This window comes from Furipterus horrens, unplaced genomic scaffold (assembly GCF_987537825.1).
Source record: "Furipterus horrens unplaced genomic scaffold, mFurHor1.1.pri manual_scaffold_11, whole genome shotgun sequence".
Lineage (NCBI taxonomy): Eukaryota > Metazoa > Chordata > Mammalia > Chiroptera > Furipteridae > Furipterus > Furipterus horrens.
This window is the reverse complement of record NW_028327181.1, coordinates 11,123,809-11,143,765: the sequence shown is the minus strand read 5'-3', so window position 1 is coordinate 11,143,765 and position 19,957 is coordinate 11,123,809. Positions and strand designations below refer to the sequence as shown.

General features: G+C 53.3%; 1 protein-coding gene across 2 annotated transcripts in view; it reads left to right on the top strand.

The window, feature by feature from the left end:
* The window catches only part of ACACB (acetyl-CoA carboxylase beta), a 97,549-nt gene extending 83,148 nt beyond the window's left edge, over positions 1–14,401 (top strand). For both annotated transcript variants that reach the window (XM_090291317.1, XM_090291318.1), the window contains 13 exons: positions 956–1,076; positions 3,224–3,334; positions 4,164–4,307; positions 4,801–4,921; positions 6,393–6,489; positions 6,923–7,019; positions 7,536–7,671; positions 8,643–8,820; positions 10,187–10,299; positions 11,217–11,371; positions 12,006–12,176; positions 12,289–12,425; positions 13,118–14,401. In XM_090291317.1, the coding sequence (XP_090147443.1) occupies positions 956–1,076; positions 3,224–3,334; positions 4,164–4,307; positions 4,801–4,921; positions 6,393–6,489; positions 6,923–7,019; positions 7,536–7,671; positions 8,643–8,820; positions 10,187–10,299; positions 11,217–11,371; positions 12,006–12,176; positions 12,289–12,425; positions 13,118–13,244 (1,708 nt within the window). In that variant the 3' untranslated portion in view covers positions 13,245–14,401. The remainder of the gene's footprint in view (positions 1–955; positions 1,077–3,223; positions 3,335–4,163; positions 4,308–4,800; positions 4,922–6,392; positions 6,490–6,922; positions 7,020–7,535; positions 7,672–8,642; positions 8,821–10,186; positions 10,300–11,216; positions 11,372–12,005; positions 12,177–12,288; positions 12,426–13,117) is intronic.
* Positions 14,402–19,957: the final 5,556 nt, after the last annotated feature.

The following is a 19,957-nucleotide window of genomic DNA, read 5'->3' as shown; positions in this document are numbered from 1 at the left end:
CAGCTGCTGCTGGGGGATCTGCCTCTTTGCCTCCTGGCCTGTGGGGCTGTTTTCAAGTGGTCGGTGGTGTGTGTACAGTGGGATGCTTGACCTTCAGCACTAATGACTTAAATCCCTGGAGTGTTCTTTAAGGCGAACCCATCCTTGTCACCCCCAAATATGCCGCGCCTCTCACACAAATAGCACATTACACAGGAAGAACTAGATGGAATTCCCATGATGTCCCCAGAGCTGCAGGCTCGCATTTTATGACCAAGCTAGCCAAACTGAGGTCGCGGTGTGATCTGGCAAGCTGGAAGGGGTGGGCAGGGCAGGGCTCGGCTCCCTGCGAACTCGATATCGAGGCCACTGGCTGTCTTTTCCAGGAAATGGTGTGGAGACTTTTTTCAGGGAGGTTGACTAGATCAGAATTTCCCGGGCTGGGTTTTCTGGAATGTTAGTTGATGGCATGTGAGAAGGAGGGCACATTTCCCTAGTCAGGTAGGTTTGGGATACATTGGGTTAAATGAGATCGAGCGCATCTTTGCTAAAGGCCTCCTCAGAACCCTCAGTGTGCTAACGGGCCTTGTGACTGACTCTCTGCCGGGGGTGGAGGGGGTGCACGGTGTCTCCCACACCTGTGTGGCCATGGAGTCCTGACTGATTGATTGGGAGCTAAGTGGCGTCCCACGTATACCCGCGTCTCTCTGTAGACCAAAGGGTGTTCTCAATTGCTTCAGGCAGAAAGCACGTGGGTGTGACACTTCAGTCAGACGGCCCCCAAAGAGTCTTCTGGAAACTTTGGGGCCCATTCTGAGGGTTCTAGACCTCTGCTTTCATGTCACCTCTGGCTGCTTTATCACCTTCCAGGCCCTCACCTTGCTTGTCCCTCCTGCCTCAGGTCCTGGGGAAGTGCATCAGCCTTGGATTTTGCTGGACTAGATCTTGGTCTTTAACTCGTGTTTGGTTCTTGAAGGTACGTCATCACGGATATTATCGGGAAGGACGACGGCCTGGGCGTGGAGAACCTGCGGGGTTCAGGCATGATTGCTGGGGAGTCCTCCCTGGCTTACGAAGAGATCGTCACCATTAGCTTGGTGAGTCTCCTCGCACTGTATTCTCCTTTATGTCTCAACTTGACGTTATAGAAATTGAAAATAGTCACAAAAGGAAAGAGCCGATAATGAGCCCCCATGTGCTCCTCATGTGGCTCCAACAGTTATCAACAGGTGGCCATTCCTGCACCCTCAGCCCTCTGCCCCAGATACGGAATATTTTAAAGGAAGCTCCCTCTCACGTCTTTCTATCTGTACATTTGAAATTGGATCTTTAGTAGATAAAGATTTACCCCTTAATTTGCCATTCTTACCCCCAACAATATCAGTGACACTTCTTTAATATCCTCAGAACCCAGTTGAGTTCTGTTTTAAGTTATCTCGAACTACCTTTTAATAGTTGGTTTGTTTGAATCAGGGTCCAATCTCTTATTTCAAAGGTGTCAAGTATTTGAAGAACGTTTGTTCGATTTTAACCGGTATTGGATGAGTACCTTCCCCTTCCTGCCTTGGTCTTTCCAACAGTATTCTCTGTCTTTAGGGGCAGTAGGAGTGATAGCAATCCTTAACAGTAAACTGTCACTCAGGACCTTGTTGCTACACTCAGTGTTGGAGCTTTAGTTTCCAAGATGGAAAATACTGGCCCTGAGCGCCTTCCTTTGACTTCTTTTCTAGATTTTATGTACGTGCTGCATGCATTTCCTACATATTTCAAAATAAAAAGATACGTGTATATAAAAAGATATATTTATATATTTCAAAAACATATGTATCTTGAAATATATTAAAAGGTATATAGCTTATCTGTTCCAAAAGACGTACGTCATATACCTTATATATATTACATATATATATCTTTTATAGATACGCAGTTGACTCTTGAACAACATGGGTTTGAACTGTGCGGATCCACTTATATATATGGACTTTTTCAGTAAATACTGTAAATGTGTTTTCTTTGCCTTATGATTTTCTTAATAACATTTTCTTTCCTCTCACGTTATTGTAAGAATATAATATATAATACATATATATATCATCGTCGGCAGCCGTCCGTCTCGAGAGACCATGGTGTAGCTTCTTAAGAGTCTATCTGCACCGCCGAGAATGGTTGTGCAGTCCGACTCGGGAGTGACACGGTATCTGTCTCCTCCCGTGTTGAATCGACATCTTGCGATGACGCTGGAGTGTCCTCTCCAGTGAAGCTGAAGCTACAGAGCCTGGGCAGGGTGATATGGAGGGTCTGCTGTTGCCCATGCAGCAGACCCCCCCTCTCTTCGCAGCTGAAGGGTCCAAGGGAAAGACGGAGTCAATACAGCTTGGCTTCAGGTGCGCCGCAGGAGTTGCCGGTGTTGACTACAACGTCAAACCGCCTTAGGGACTCCGGCTCCGGATTTTCTGTCGGGGTTTACTCCCTTAGCCTTTCCCCTGAAGAGGTATGCCGCAAGGCAGCGGAGGTTTTTTGGAGTCAGAGTTTTCCTTCTCTGAACACATATATATATATAACATAAAAATACGTGTTAATCAACTGTTTATGTTATTGGTAAGGCTCCTTATCAATAGTAGGCTATTAGTAGTTGTTTTAGGGGAGTCGAAGATTGTCATGGGTCTTTGACTGGGGTTGGTCAGCCCCTCTCACTCCTGCGTTGTTCAGTGATCAGCTGTGTGTGTGTGCATGTTTATTTATTTAGAAATAGTTTTGGACTCACCAGAAGTTATGGGACAATATAGAGAGGTCTCGTGAACCTCTCTCCCAGCACCTTTCCTGCGTCACCATCGAACGTTGTCACAGCCAGGATGTTGACGTGACCATAATACTATCTGGGTGCAGACCTTACCTGGGACCCGCTAGATTCACGAGCTCACTCAGCCGTCCTTCCGGTTGTGTGAGCGGCTGTGATAGCTCGTGAATGACCCAGCTCAGGAGAACTCCCCACCTGCCTCTTGAGGAAGAACCAGAACATTCCGTGTCTGCCGTCTGTCTGAAACATGCCCCTTGGTTAACAGTGTTGTTCCTGGGTAGGAAGCCAAGGGCAGGCGAGCCTGAGGGACAGGCATGGCCTCTGCTGTTTGGCCTTGACTCAGGTCGCCAGGGGCCCGGCTGTGCCTTCCATTTGTGTCCCTCCGGTTCCCGCTGTGGGGGCGGGCACATCACTCTCGGGCCTTCAGAAGGCGTCCTGTCTCTGCAGGTCACCTGCCGCGCCCTTGGGATCGGCGCCTACTTGGTGAGGCTGGGCCAGCGTGTGATCCAGGTGGACAACTCACACATCATTCTCACGGGGGCCAGTGCTCTCAACAAGGTGACCGCGAGGGGCCGGGGTCCCTTTAGCATCCCTCTGGTCCCCTGGTGGTTTTCTCCCAGTACGAAACCCATATCGTTCCTACCGATGTAAGAGCTGTTTTTCCAATTTGCAAATATCTGGGCCTCTTATGACCGCCCCTGCCCCCAAAGGAGTAGGCTTTATATTACATCTAATTTCTAAAAATTATTTAATTTAAAAAATTATTAAAATGCTTAACACAGCATTACACATAATAAAAAATTGGGAAAAGACCCAAAAAGGTAACCGTGCTTCTACTGTAATTTTGGTATATTTCCCTCTCACCCCTTCTCCTTACGTGGTTAGAATCTCAGTGAATGTGCGGTCTGGCGTTCCACTCTTTGTACTCTGTGAAAATATTTCCGCCTTGCTGTAAAGCTTCCATTCCATAATGTCTGCTAAAAATCTCACCGAGGGCCTCAGAAGTCTGGCCCCGGAGCCAGCAGCATCAGTACCCGCTGGGAACTGGTCAGAGGTGCAGATTCCCAGACCCACTGACTCAGAAACACAGGGAAGGGTTTTGCTCTTGAGATGACCAAAGTCGTCAAGAGTAATCATAGTCCAGGTGATCAAAGAAGGCACTGCTTCTCAAACTGGGCTCCGTGCTAGAATTATCTAGAGATTAAAAAACAAACAAAGATTCTGTTAGAGTCGGTTTGGGTGCAGCCTGGACATCTGGGTTTTTGAAAGCTCCCTGGTGATTTTAATGTGCAGCCAGGGGTGAGGACCCCCACGGGACATGACTTCCAAACAGGAGGAAGGGCCCCGGGCCAGGCGGGACCTCGCTAACCATGCCGTGGCTAAGCAGGTCCTGGGCAGAGAGGTGTACACGTCCAACAACCAGCTGGGCGGCGTGCAGATCATGCATAACAACGGTGTCTCCCACGTCACCGTGCCGGACGACTTCGAGGGCGTCTACACCATCCTGGAGTGGCTGTCCTATATGCCAAAGGTACAGCCTCCCCCCACAGCTGAGACCCGGGCCGCTGTTGTTAAGTCCCTTTGCTGCAGGGAGTGGGAAACCCTGCAGATGTGGCTGCGTGACTTTTTCTTTATTCCTCCCTCCTTCCCTGTCTGGCACCCAGCCCTGTCCTTCTTCTTGGTTCAACAGAAGAAGTAACATTGGGCAATAGAGACTCCTCAGACTACAGTCAGGCAGGATTAGATTCCTGGCTCCTCCTCAGTAGCAGTCAGACCTCAGTCTGCTCACCTGTGAAATGGGAATAACAAGAGCCCCCACCCCGGAGCGGTGTCCTGATGATTAAGTGGCGGGACGTTTGGAGCACGGCCCTTCGGAAGCCCTCACCGATGCTGCTCCAGTTGTGGAGATGAGCGCGTTGGGACTGGGCTGGGGCTGCACTGTCCCAGGAGGGAAGCCAGAGGGCACGTGGCAGGCACTGCTGACAAGCACAGGAAACAGCTGGAGACCTGGCTTTCTCTTCTAGGACAATCACAGCCCCGTTCCTATCATCACACCCATTGACCCCATTGACAGAGAAATTGAGTTCTTCCCATCGAGAGCCCCTTACGACCCCCGGTGGATGCTTGCAGGGAGGCCTAACCCAAGTAAGTGCTCTAGTGTTTGCCTGAGACCTGGGTCTTGGGTTCCTTTTCTGGGCCTGAGATGAAGGAGCTCTGAGTGAGAAGCATTGGCATTTGCGGGGTGCACCTGAGGTCAAATGCAGAAGGACGGAGGAATTGGGACTTTACTCTGTGCTTTTCCTGAGCTGTTGGCCAGGGTGGGATGGAACCAGCCTCCAGTTTCTGGAGCAGATGGGCGGAGATGAGGGCGACAGAGGTCATGACCTCCTTCCCCAAGCCGCCCTCTGGTTATATAGGTGAGAAACCCAGGGCTGACACATCAGAATGTCAAAGACCGATTTTCTCTCTCCTCTTCCTCCCTCTTCTACACACACACACACACGTGTGCAGACGCTCAGGTACACACATGCACACATGTGCTAACACATGCACTTGCACACACACAGTCTCTCTGTCTCTCTGAAAGCGGCACGTTTGTCCCCTGGAGGTATATGATTACATTCTGAGTACCCAGAATAGGACAGGAAAGCTGAGCTCCCATCACGATCGTCCCAAGTCTAGAATTTCACAGGCTGCCTGCCTCCTTTAGAAATCTCCTGCTCATCCCGCTGCACAGTGCAGGACAGGTGCCTGGTGGGAGTGTGCCGGACTCTGCCCCCAGAGGAAGTCCTGTGGCTTGCTCCCCCTCTTCTGTTTCTCTTTGCCTTTCTCACCTGTGAGCACAGAGAGGTCTGGTTTTATCTTGATTTAAAATTGTCTGACTTCTTATGATGGTTTTCTCTGTCTAGCCAGGCCAGTCCCCAGGCTGAAACTGAAGTTGGGCCACTTGGTTCCCAAGTGCCCAGCCTCCCACGGCTGCAACCTGAGACCCCTCCTGCTGCCTGGTTGTCCTTATCCAACCTGCAGCCGAGGGCACTGTGGGGTGGATTTAAGTCACTGCTTCCTCTCCAGGGCGACGGACCTCATTGTGTCCTCTCTCCCTCTCTGTTTTTCTCTCACTGGGAAATTAAACATATTATTCTCTGTTAAATGGGAAGTTAAATGATTATTAAGCTATAGTCAGCTGGGCAGGGGCCAGGGATGAGTGTTTTGGGGCAGATAGTCCCTTTCTGAAACCCTGCCCTCTGAAGGCGCCCATCAGTTCTTTGCCTCTTGGGGGAAAAAAGGCAGAGGCTGGGACTGGGGTCTCCGTGTGTTTAGCGCTGATGGGAACTGATGTGGTTGCATATTCTGTATGAACTGAATTCCTGACTTGGGTTTTTTGCAGCTGCCCCCTCCCTTTTTTTTTTTTTTTTTTTTTTTGCAAGGGGTTGGGCTCTGTGTGTGGTTTTCCAGGGAAGAACGATCTGGGCGTCGGGCTCAGGTCGGGCCGTCCTTGCATTCTGAGCATCCAGAACAGAACAGAGCGCTGCAGAGCAGCCCACACCCCCACGCAGCCCCCGGGGGTCCTCACCAAGCCAGCCCCTCAGCCTGGGCTTCTGCCTTCTGCCCACAGATCTGAAGGGGTCCTGGCAGAGTGGATTCTTCGACCAGGGCAGTTTCAAAGAAATCCTGGCGCCCTGGGCCCAGACCGTGGTGACAGGACGCGCAAGGTAACCCTGAGGACGGAGCAGGCTGCACGCCCCTGGCCTCTCCAGACCCTGGGGCTCCCAGGCACTAGGACAGGCGGGGCCTAGGGACGCTTTCTTCTTGGCCCCAGATGTTCCAAAAGAAAGACTAATTTGGGGGATGATTTTCTGAATGTTCCTCTTCTCACATCAGTGTTTTTTTTTTCTCTCTCCTTCTCTCTCTCTTCCTTCCTCTTTCTCTAAAATTAATAGACATATCCTTGGGTGAAGGTTAAACATAAATAAAAAAATAACCTGCCTGTGACAATAGCACTGTCCCTGTGTACCTCCATCTGGCCATTACTACCCCCTCTCCGAACAGCCATTGAATGTCAGCTGGGCCCGGGCGGACCCCATGGCCCCTTATCTGCCTGGGGGTGCCGCCCAGCTCCCGGCTCACCTGTGCTCTGCCTCGCAGGCTGGGGGGCATCCCTGTTGGAGTGATTGCCGTGGAGACTCGGACAGTGGAGGTGGCAGTGCCCGCAGACCCCGCCAACCTGGATTCCGAGGCAAAGGTGAGGGGACTGGGGAGCTGGGGCTGCTGTCTCAGCCAGCTCAGTGACAGGAGTGGGCCCTAGCGGTCGTGTACCTGCCTCACCAGCTCAGAGACATGCAGGAGACGGGGCCCTGGGGGACTCAGTGCCATTTCTCCAGCACCCTGCAGGGTACACCATGTCCCACACCACCTTCCTTCTTCCTGAGAGGATGGCGGGAGGTCCCTGTGAATCCCTCCCACCTCTCGCCCCTTTCCTGTTGCCTCTGGAAGGAGGTCAGGGGCCAGAGGGCGGGTCCTAGGGTCCTACTCGGTGGCCTTGACTAACTCTGGGCACCTCTGAGCCTGTGAATGGGCGATAGGAACCTTTCTGGGCTACAGTGTGCAGGTCCAGTGGGGTCCTTAGAGACCAGCTGGGGCCCCTCTGTGAGCCCTGGCTCTGGTGTTGGTGCCAACGCTGGTCAGGTTGCCCACCCGTCCCGTGTCCCAAGGTCGGCCTGGCACAGAGGAGTCTCATCCAAGTGGCTCTGTGTTCCAGATAATCCAGCAGGCGGGCCAGGTGTGGTTCCCGGACTCGGCCTACAAGACAGCCCAGGTCATCAAGGACTTCAACCAGGAGAAGTTGCCCCTGATGATCTTTGCCAACTGGAGGGGATTCTCCGGCGGCATGAAGGGTAAGGCAGCCTCCCCCATGTACGGTCCCTTTGTCGTCTCAGCTGAGCCCCTACAACCCTGGGGACAGGAGCAGTTCAGGCAACAGCCCATTGCACAGAAGAAAAACAGAAGGTTCCCGCCGTGACTTGCCAGAGGTCACGCCGTGAGTGGCAGGGCAGAGAGGGGCGGTCCCAGAAGCTGCCCAGGGCCTGGGCCATCATGTCCCTACTTGGTAAGATGCGGTGTGTCTGCCCTGCCTTCCTCAGAGGCCGCTGTGAGCCTCAGGGGCCTGGCGGCTGACCGAGAGCTTTTTAGGCCCTGAGCGCGTTTTGAGCTAGTGGCTGTCACTGGGTGCTGAGGAGACAGCAGGCCTGGCAGGCAGGCTGACCTGGCGTGCAGCCTTGCTAGCTGGGTGGCCTCAGCCTGTTTCTCTCCTCTGCGAAGGGGGGTAAGAAGAGGGCCAGCCTCAGAGAGGACCAAGGTAAGAATTCGATAAGCTGATCTCTGGCATGAGGCGTTATTTCTCAGTGTGGTTACGGTTGATTTTATTATTGTTGTTGCCGTGTAGGGTGCTTGGCACATGGAGGGACACTCCTTGGTGTCCTCTGGGAAATAAGGGCCATGCTGCTTATGGGCAGGAGGGCAGGGACTGCGTGATTCTGTGTGCTAGGTACGATGGGACAGAGCAGGGCTGAAAGGAAACTTAGAGTTTGGTCACTCTCTATGCCTTATGGATGGGGACATGGAGGCCCCGGCAGGGAGAGTGCGTTTTCCAAGGTCACACAGACACTCAGCCCCCTATTAGGAAACAGATGGTAGAGCTGTCTGTCTGGTCCGGCTCCTGACTCTCAGCCAAGGGCCCTTTCCACGGCGCCAGGAAGCCTCCCAGCTGGACACGCCTTCCCAGCCCCCCCAGGACGACAGAGGCTTGGCTTCTGGATGAGTGCTCGGGCCTAAGGCCGCCTCACCAGGCAATTGCCTTGCTTTTCAGACATGTATGACCAGGTGCTGAAGTTCGGAGCCTACATCGTGGACGGCCTCCGGCAGTACAGGCAGCCCGTCCTCATCTACATCCCACCCTTCGCGGAGCTCCGGGGAGGCTCCTGGGTGGTTGTGGACTCCACCATCAACCCTTTGTGCATAGAGATGTACGCGGACAAAGAGAGCAGGTGGATGTGTTGCCCTCAGCCTGGCTTAGCCTTTTCTTCTTCTCGCTGCCTGTCCTGAGGCCCCCTCACCTTGGAGCTACTGGCTGGGGATCTCAGAGGCGTTCCGAGTTTCTGAAGGCTGGAGGGCCTTCAGTTTTACCTGAAACTCACATCCAGTATCTAGTTGGATTTTCTCAGTAGAGCACGTGGCTGAAGCACAGAGGTGGTAGAGGAATTGTCTTTTCTTTCATCACTTATACTAATGTTTTCAATCAAGTAAGGAAAGATGAAAAGCACCTGAGCTTCCTGGCAGCCAAGATGAAAAGGGAAATACGACCCATCATCTATTTCTCACTAAACTTAGAGTCTCTCCCAAAGCTATGAGTTTCTTGGGGGCTGTATTTTATCCAATTTTATAACCCAGGGCCCAGCACAGTAACTCTTAGTGGGTGGTCAAGAAATACCAGCCAGATGACTAAATGAATACTTGTAGGAGAGAATACCAGTTCTTCAAGGGAGAGAAACCTTCCTGGCACTTTTTTACAGTGGAACTCATCCCAGAAATTTACAGAAAGGATGATGACAATAATACTTGCAACACAGTGTTTGAGTACCTTCAGAGTAACAACTCACTGCTATATGCCATGCGGGATATAAAGGCCTAAGGGTAGTTCTGCCCAAATATAGGCATCTTATTCTTGTGTTCACTCCCTTATTTATTCGTGAATTCAGTGAAAACTTATTGAGTACCTACTATTTACCAGGCAATACTAGGCATTGTGATATGGTACAAGTGAGCTAAACCTGTCCTGCCTTCAGTGTGCCTAGATAGCAGCCTCTTCAACTTTTCACTCTGGATGCCAGGAAGCTCAGAGATACATAAAGTATTCCTCAGGGCTTCTAAGTTATCAGAGGAAAAGGGGGCAGGTAGAGAATAAGGGATGAGTGAGAGGGTTGGAAATGGGAGGGCTGCTCACATGGGACCATGTCAGACTCCCCACCGTGCCTTTGTGAGCTTTGAGGAGATCGGAAACAGTACCCTGGGTCTAGGAGAGAGAAACTAGGAAGGTCAGAAAGGACTGTGGCTGAGGAGCAGGAGGGTCGTGCTATTCTTGAGAAAGTCATACACTCTTAGAACCAAAAGGGCCTTCTAGAGTTTGGAAAACTTTATTTTAAAAACTTGGCTCAGTTCCTCATGTTATGGATATAGAAGCAGATGACCAGAGAGGGAAAGTGAGTTGCCCAAGGTCATATACTGAGTCAATGAAAGAGCGAAGAAGTGACATCCAGACGTCCTGGTTCTCTTGCCTCAGCCCCATGTCCCTAGCTGGCTGTCACTTGCTGGGGAACCCCCTCACACACCTCACCCCTGCCTCTTTTATTTCAGAGGGGGTGTCCTGGAGCCAGAGGGAACAGTGGAGATCAAGTTCCGAAAGAAAGATCTGATCAAAGCCATGAAGAGGATCGACCCTACTTACAAGAAGCTGGTGGAACAGTTAGGTGAGAGGGTCCAAAACACATCACCCCTCAGAGGTCAGGAGAGGCCCAGGCGACTTCGTTGTGGGAGGTTTCTGATCTGTTAAGAATAAAATGAAAACATACAAAAACACAGCTATAACTTGTGAGATACTGTAAATGTCCAGCTATAGCAAGTCAACCCCTTTAACCGTAAAAAACATGCGCAATGCCTTTGTTGATGTATTTCTCATCAAACACAAAATATAACCATTGCAGTATTTTGGACCAGTGAGGAACATCAGAATTTTGGTAACAAAATGGTCCTTTAGAATTTCTAATCAGGCATAAGGTATTTACATTTTACCAATTCTGTTTGAGTGATAGCTTTGTGTCACTTGGAGCCTTAGGTGTCCTTCTCTTCAAAAGTCCCTATTAGGTGGCAGTGTCTTTGTAACTATGCTATTGCCAGGATTACGGTGCAATTTATTTGGTTTGTTATCATGGTAATGCTGATCTGATAGAAGGAGTCGGAAGTGTTCCTTCTTATTTTTTGAGTTTGAATTGGCATTGTTTCTTTAAATCTTTGGTAGGAGGCCTCTGCCTATAAATTCATCTTCCTTATATATAGAACTATTGGCATTATCTGTTTCCTCTTGGGTGAGCTTTTACAGTTTGTGTATTTCAAGGAATTTGTCTGTTTCATCGAAATTGTCAAATTGGCACAGAGTTGTTTATAATATTCTCATTGTATTTTGAAATATATATTAAAATAATAGCTGCCTGGCATCCTACAGGCATAGTGGGTCTGATAAAAGGGGGCAGAGTTAAAGTTGCAGGTTGAATGCCATCTTGCACCTGTGGGTGTGTTTCTGACCCTGCACGAGCAGCTTCATTTGAGGGGGGCTCTCAGTGAAAGCTCAGGGCTGTCCTGCAAACTCTGGTTTGTGCCCTTACCCCAGGAAAGTCTGAGCTCTCGGACAAGGACCGCAAGGACCTGGAGGGCCGGCTGAAGGCCCGGGAGGACCTGCTGCTGCCCATCTACCACCAGGTGGCAGTGCAGTTCACCGACCTCCACGACACGCCGGGCAGGATGCTGGAGAAGGGCGTCATCTCTGTAAGAGCCTGCAGCAGCCGGGCCAGCCCCCGAGTGAATGGCCCATCCTAAGGTCGTGTGGCTCCCAACATCTGGAAGAGATCTGGGCTCAAACACTGCATGTTAGGATCACCTTGGCAGCTTTAAAAAAAATCTCAGTGCCCAGGTGGCTCTCCAGACCAATTAAATCAGAATTTCTGGAGTGGGAGTGAGACATCAGTGTTCTGTTTTGTTTTTTTTAAGTCCTCAAGAGATTCCAATAGGCAACAAGGCATAGGGGTCACCAGTCTGACCTCTGTGTGTGTCTAATGCTGAGCCAGATTTGGGAAGCAGAGCTTCTGTCCTGTGCTCGCCCACCACTGACCGTGACAACCCCCGCCCTATTGCCCCACCCCCAGAGGCTGTCCCGCTGTCAGCTGCTACCCCCGTGCCCTGTGCTAAGGCCTCCGTGCCTCTGGTAAGCCGGTCTAGAGTCCTGGTGAAGTCCTGGCCCTGCCGCTCCTCCGGCAGGTGCCTTCACCCCCCTGAGCCTCAGCGGCCCGTCCTGTGAAACCGGACAGTCACAGAGCCTGCGCCCACTGCAGGGCTCTGCCCGGGCAGCATCCTGTGTGGCCCCCATCCTTCCCTGGCACTCAGGCCTGCGGCTTGTCCGTAGGACATCCTGGAGTGGAAGACCTCGCGCACCTTCCTGTACTGGCGCCTGCGCCGCCTGCTGCTGGAGGACCGGGTCAAGCAGGAGATCCTGCAGGTCAGCAGCGAGCTGAGCCACGTGCACATCCAGTCCATGCTGCGCCGCTGGTTCGTGGAGACGGAGGGGGCCGTCAAGGTGGGCCGGGGCCGGAGGCAGGGCGGGCGGGCGGGCGGGTGCCGCAGGGCGCCGAGAGTGGGCTTGCGCAGCGGCGGGTCCCCTCTGAGGCAGCCTCTGCCCCGCCCCCCAGGCCTACCTGTGGGACAACAACCAGATGGTGGTGCAGTGGCTGGAGCAGCACTGGCAGGCCGGGGACGGCCTGCGCTCCGCCATCCATGAGAACATCAAGTACCTGAAGCGGGACTCTGTCCTGAAGACCATCCGAGGGTGAGTGGCCCACCCGTCCCTCGGGCTTACCGTCAAGTATCGAGCCGGCAATGGCCTCCGGCTGCCTGTCCCCGTCGCGTCCGCTGGAATCCTCCACACTGCAGCGTCCCCTGGCCTCTGGCTCAGCTTCGGGCACAAATGTCCGTAGCTCAGCCCTGACCCCAGCCCCTTGGCCCTGGCAAAGCGGCCACAACTCCCCCAAAGCCCTGGGAGTGCAGTGATTTCAATTCATGATCGTGGTTGGAATACATGTGACTTGTCCAAGGTCACAGCTAGAGAACCCACCTTCTAAATTAATAGGCCTCAGGCTGCTGGCTCCCAATTGGTATCCGCCTTTCTGGACGATTTGCTCGCCCCATTCCCATGGGGTCCCCTGGGAGGCAGGTGGTAGATCACGTGGGACCCCATTTGGGGCATGAAGCTGAAGTTCAGGGGAAATGCCACGTCTCAGGTCACACAACAAGTGACCAGTAGAGTCCACTGTCGTTCTGTGGGGCATTCTGACACTCAGGCCATATTCTCTCCTGCCCCCCATGGGACCGTCACCCGCATGGTGACCATAGAGCTTCGGGAGCCCCGGGTTGTCCACCCAGGAACATGACACAGCCCTGCACAGGGCTTCTCACGGCCGCCCTGAGGCCCACGGAACTGATGGTAGCAGTGACCCCAACCTTCTCTCCCGTCCTCTGCAGCCTGGTCCAAGAAAACCCCGAGGTGGCCGTGGACTGCATGATGTACATGAGCCAGCACATCAGCCCGGCCGAGCGGGGACGCATCGCTCACCTCCTGTCCACCATGGACAGCCCAGCCTCCACCTGAGCCCCAGCCCGCGGCCACGCGCAGCACCTCGGGCCACGGAACCCGCTGACCTGCCGACCCGCCGACACAGGCCCTCGCCGGGCCCTTCGGGGTTTGCTTAAAAAAAAAACAAAAAAACATCCTGGGCATTTCTGCAGGGCTGCTGGCTCCCAGCTCACTCCTGTCTCAATAAACTGGTCAGGGGTGCCCCTTCCAGGCCCAAAGAGCCTCCTCTCCATCGTTAGCAAGTTTTAGTTTTGTCTCTTAAGACATTTTTGCTGCATCACTGAACCAAATTGAACCCAAGCACCCAAGTTGCCTTTCCCTTCCAGTGCCTGGTGTGTGGGATCCAGGGGTCCTTTTAGGCTCGTTTTTTATCAGATCGTGAACTCTTATATTTTTCTACTCTGAGACCAGGCCTTGATATAAGCATCTTCTGTATTTCAGCAGAAGAGGCCAAAGAAAGAAATATAGAAACAAGATGAGGAAGAGAAACCTATTTTTGTAACCATTTGGAGACTGTCGAGTCACCCAGGAAAGGGCACAAGTGATTTTTTTATTAAGAGAATAAAACGGAATCTGGTTCCCCAGATGTCCCCTAGTGAATCACTAGGGACATGCCATTGGCGGGCCATGCTTAGCGCTCATCCTCAGAGATTCTGTTTTTGAGAGGAGAGCAAAATGAGCCAAATTGCCTGGCCGTGAGGTCCAGGGCGTTTGGAGGTCTCTTCTGCGGGGCATACGGCGCTCTGCCGGCCCCTCCCCTCTGAGGACAAGGACGAGCCCCTCCCGCACCACAGGATTAGCCACCCTTTCCAAGTACTCTCCGGCCCTTCAGGACTATGGAGGTGGAGGAAAGCCCTCTCCAAATGCACAGCCCTGCCTGCTCACAAGCGTCACCACTGATTGCCACCCCCCTCTTGGAGGGCCCTTTCAAGCCACCATCACCCTCTTACCTGTTGCCTTGATGTCCACGGCGGGATCCGGCCCCGACGGGCAGAACTGTTGCTTTCCAAGGACTGGACCGCAAGGACGTCGATTTGCTCAGGGAGGCCTTGGCGACACACCCACCAGCACCTGGCTCAGAAGGCTGCACCGTCAGGGCCTGCCATCCTCCTGGCCCCCTCGGTCCCCAGGTGCTGGCCGTGGTGGAGGGGGTGGACCACCCAGCACTTCAGTGAGGACACCCAGTGCTACACCTGGCCAATTTGGAGGGCAGGGCTGCCTAAGGAAACCCCCACAAGCCAGAGGCTTGAGGCTGTCTGAGTTTAAGCAAAAAACAGTCTGGTCGTCAGCTAATGACATCCCTGGCATGGGGCAGGGAGGGGCGGGAGACAGATGAGTTATTAATTCCATCCGAGGCTAGGGAGGGGGCAACCCATGCGGCTTTGGAACCGAATGTTTGTTGGGGGGTGCCTCCTTGGTTCTGGAGGGAAAGAACACTTCATAACTAGCTGCTACCCAGGAACGGTGGGCGGAGGAACCTACCAGGAGATGTGTGGAATAAATTATTTTTTAAAGGAAGCACTTTGGCCTTGACTTACTCTCTGAATCAGAAAAGGCAGCTGCCTCCCCGAGCAGTTCCGCCAGTGTTCGCCACCCTCCTGCCCCAGCTGAGATTTGCTGTGAGCTGTAGCTGAAGGCAAAGCTGGGGCTGGACTTACTGTCCCGAAGGCTACAGGTGGAGAACATAGTCTTTCCAGCTGATCACAAACAGGGACGCAAGCTGCTGGCTGCTGAGTTCAGCCCCTTGGCAGTCAGCTGAAAGTGCCCTCCCTGATGAGGCCGACTCTCCTCCTTGGGTGGGGGTGGAGGGGAATTAGCAGGCCGGTCTCCAGGGAAGGAAAGAAGGAGCAGGCCACTGACTGTGGACAGAGGCCTTGGTGAGCGGCTCAGGGTATTGGCCACTGAACATTCATCCCACGCAATCCTCAGGAGCCTCCGAGGGGCATGCTGTACTGCCCTCATTTTTCCAGACAGGAAAACCTTGGCTCAGAGACGAGCAGACTTGCCCAAGGTCACACAACTGGTAAGAGGGGGGGCCAAGCACCCAGGCTGACCCAGACCCAATCTTTTCTTTTTTTTTTTTAATTAAAAAAATGTGTTACTGATTTTAGAGAGGAAGGGAGAGCGAGTGAGAGAGCAACATTGATGTGAGAGAGAAACATCAATTGGTTGTCTCCCACATGCACCCCAGTCAGGGATCAAACCTGCAACCTAGGTATGTGCCCTGACCAGTAGTCAAACCACCGGCCTTTGGTGTACGGATGACGCGCCAACCACCTGAGCCACCTGGCCAGGCTCAGACCCAACCTTGCTGTGCTTATACCCTCCCATAAATCTTGAACGTTGGCGAGGGTTATGTTCCGAAGCGCGAGAACCCCGCCCGGACCAGGCTCCACTCCTCCCTCCCTGGCTAATTCAGCCAATGTCATCATTCAGATCCTCACCCAGAACTCACGCTTCTTGCCAGTTCTCACGCCAGGGCGTGGGCAGCTGCGCTCTCTCGTCACCAAAGTCTCTCCCTCCCTGGTCGGCAGATTCTGGAGTCCCTTAAACCACTCGGATGAACCCCATGTCTTGCCGGTACGTCTCGTCCCCATCATGAATGTGAGGTGCTCTCAAACATGGCACCACCCTAGACTCCCCCAAACCTTTGTCATTTTGTGTCCCCACTTAATTCCCTTCCTTAGCTCCAAAAGTCAGTTGACCTTTTATTCTAGAGTCACTTTTTCCTGACACTTCATTATGAAAAATGAGTGAGCTAAGAGGCCACTTCCAGTGATGTTTATCTTGTGACACCCTGACCCATGTGGTTTATCTCTGAGCAATGTCATGTGCAGGAAACACAGGCCAGGAGCCTAGAAGTCATTTTTTAATTTTTTATTGTGGTAGAATATACATAATAACCATCCTAATCAGCAGAGCCTAGAAGTAATTTTAACTCAAAAGTCACTGAATCTTTTTATTTGCATCCCTTAAAACATCGTCGACAGGATATACAGATCCCATCAGCAAGCCTTTCCATGCCCCAATTCTCTGTGCCCGCCTCCCTCGCCCACCCAGCTTCTCCTGCCCAGCCGCTGCGCCTGCCTGCCTGCCTGCCTTTCCTGCCTTCCGATGCCTAGGAAGCTCTCCACCTTCCAGTCCTTAGTTTTGGTGTTTGTCCTGCCACCTCCAGGCTCCTGGGTGGGAGGCCCGACATCCAGCATCGCTCTGAGGTGGCGATCCCTGGCCCTGATACCTCATGCCCTACTTCTGACCATATCTTTTATCCCTTTCCCTAAACCTCTGTAAATGAGCCTACGTTACCCCAGGCAGCGTGGAAGGAGGCGGAAAAAGACGCAGACCCGCAGACCTGGGCTCACATCCCAGCCCCCTAACCTCGGAGGTGCGACTCCCCTTGAACCCAGCACGCAGCAGGGTCAGCCCCGGCCTCCGAGACGGAGCGGACTCTGGGGATGCAGCGTCACTGGAACCCCATCTAAACACAGGTGAGCTGCTCAGCCACTCTGAGCCTCAGTTGCCTCTTCTGTCCAGAGAGTGATGTATAGTTTTTCTTGTGGCTGCCATCACAATGACCATGAACTTAGAGGCTTAGAACCAACACGGTTATTTTTCTACAGTCCTGGAGGTCAGAGGTCTAAAGTGGGGCTCACTGGCCCCAAATCAGGGGGCTGGTGGCCTGTGGGCCTTGTGGAGGCTCTGAGGGAGGGTTCTTGGTGGTTTTTTGTTTTCTTTTTCCAGCTTCTGGAGGCCCGATTCCATCTTCATGGCTGACACTGACCCACCCACCTCCCTCTTTTACTTGCAGGGAGCCTGTGGTTGGTTACATTGGACTCACCTGGAAAATCCAGACGCTCTCCCTGTCTTGAGGGCAGCGAATTAGCAAACCTAATTCCAGCTGCTGCCTTGATTCCCCTTTATAGAACATGGCCACAGGTTCTGGGGATTCGGATGTGGCCACTCCTGGGAGGCCATTATCCTGCCCCCCGTAGTGCTTAAGGACAGCTTAACCCCATGGGGAGGAGGAGGAGGAAATGATACACGTGTGGTGGCTGGTATGTGTAGCCGGTGTTGTTATTCTTGTTGTTAGAGTGTGGATGGCTTCCTGTGCAGGGGGAGAAAAGCTGTATGACCACCGTCTCTGAGCCTCAGTTTTCCCACCTGGGAGGTGGGACCATGCCACCGCCTGGGTGGGTGGCCGTCCTGTTTCGGGGAAACGCTGCAGCACGTGGCAGGTGCTCACGTGGTGGCGGTTTGTGTGTCACCTATTCACTGCCCAGCTCCAGAGAGAACCTCAGTGAAGCCTTGTCCCTCCTGTGTTGCCGCTCCTTCATGCTTCCTTCCCGTGTCAGCGTGGCCCCTGCTTGTGACCCCGTGGCATTGGCATGGTAGCCTTGGCTCTGCACACCTGGCCCCGCTGCCCGTGAGAGGAATGGATGTCAGACTTGCCATCTGGTGACCCAGGCACTCAGACTCGATCCTCCCAGTTTAGCACCCCAAGAGGGTACCCCTGCCCCATCACTTCTACAAAGTCCCTGGGGTGATGCTCATTGGTTGTGACCCACCTGTTGGGGTCACTTGCCCTCTAACCCCAACCAATCACTGGCGGCAGCTGGAGGCTGTGAGGCCTTCTTTGGCTAGGCCTGGATCCCAGGGCCCCTGGGGCCAAGCTGAGAAGGGGGTGCAGGGGTGAAAAAGGCAGCCTGGGGTGCTGCAAGCATCCTCTCCCCGCCTTCTGCCTGGTCCCCACTGCGGGCCCCTGTGTGGCACTTCCTGATGCCACCCCAGCCCCATCATCCCAGCCCCTTTCTTACTTGCTGTCACATGGGAGGCTGCAAGCTGCTTCCTGGGCACGCTGGAGTTAGACTCCTAACTACTGCACCCTTTTGCTGTTATCTTGGGTGGCAGGTCACCTGCTTAAAACCTCTGAGGCTCAGTTTCTTCATTTGCAAACGGGAGGGATCAGTAATGACACACCTGGCAGGGTTGGAAGGAGGACTGATGAGCTAATTCACGGCAGCGGCTGGATAGCGCCTGGTGCTGTAAAGGGGCAACTGCTCACACCTGCCGCCTGCGTGGGCCCCGCCTGCCACTGAGCTCCGGCTCTGGAGCCTGGCGCAATGCGCTCGGTCCTGCCTCTTCCGTTGACCCGGAGTCCTACCCAACCTCTGAGCCTCCGCGTCCTAAGCAGTGAACAGGAGTCACATCCCTGCCTGAGATCAGGCCTGTCAGGAGCCTGGCGCCGAGGGACAGTGCATGGAACCTGTGCTAATTGTTAATGACAAACTCCTCCCAGTTTGTGGCACGATGGGAACTTGGCATCAGGAGACCTAGATTCAGTGTGGCTGTGGTGTCGCCTATCTGGGCCTCAGTTTCCCCATCTGTGAGGGATGGCGTTGTCCTTCCCACCCACACCTCCCTCGGAGCCACAGTGCTGCCGTTCAGCCTTTATTGACAGAACACAGTCACTCAACACTACGCTTACATAGTCTCGGCGCCACCCGGACACAGGGTCTTCATTAACAACGACTCCAACTTCTTAACTTATCGGGGGTCAGGTCACACACAGCAGCTGAGCAGTGCTGGTCAGACAGGCAGTCCTGGGCTGTGTCTGAAGAGAGTGATGCTGGGCAGAAAGTTCCAGAACTAGGAAGAACTTGAAGATGGTTCTTCAACACAGGGCTGAACACCAGATCTCCCTGGTGGTTGGCTGGCTAATTAGAAAAGTCTGGCTCTAGGGTTGGGGAACTCTCATCCGCAGGAACCCTTAGACACATCCAGCTGGCCAAGAGGGGACAGCGGGACAAGCCGCTGCTGAGTGTCTCAGCCTCAGCTCAGCTGGAAGATCCCGAATTACGTTCTCGTTTCCCCTGTCCGCTCGCCTGGCCCCCCTCCAGCCCGGCTGTCCACAGAGCCTGCCACTTGGAAAGTCGGTAATTGGCAACAAGAGGAAAAAAAAGCATTGAAACGGTCCCGGGACAATGAAATAGGCAACACGTGCCACTGAACGCTCTGCACTGCGGCCGCGTCAGCCCCCAGGCACGGCGCGGGGCAAGCTTTACGTGGTTCACAGTTCGCGTGCTCTCCGGAGGGGCGTCTTCAGGGCCAGAATGAAAAGCCCCCTCCCTATTCTGCATTTCTATCCGATTTGCCCTTAGAAAGCCCCTGGGACTTGGAACTACAGCACCTCCCTTCTGAGGCCCACATGGGGAGAGGTTTGAATCATGAGAACAGTTAGAAAACTATCTGATCCCTAATTTTTAAAAACAAGATGTTTCACAGTATCAAAAGTGCTTGTTTGTTCTAAAAAGCAGCCCGGGGCTGCAAAGAGGATTAAGAGCCAGCTGGAGATGTGACTCATGGATAATCGAGGCGTTAGGATTGCCGGGATGCAGAGACAAGACTGCGGGCTGGATTTGAAGAGGTGGTTTGCTTGGGCTCCAATAAATATAAATAAATGTACACAAGGTCATAGGGGCCAGCGTGGCCCCGGAATCTGCTCTATGAACTTCTAAGAGACTACAGCAGAAGCGGGCTGGGAGGCCGGTGGGGCAGGCGCCCATTTCAGAGTTCAGCCTGTTCCCGTCCAGGAGAAGTTAGACAGGTTGCCAGCTCCATGCTGGGCCTCAGGGCCTGTCCACTAGAGACGGAGGCGGATGTTTCAGCCAAGAAGAATAAGTTAAAGGGCCTTCCTTCCCACCAGGGTGTTTCCAGGGTGCACCAAGTGG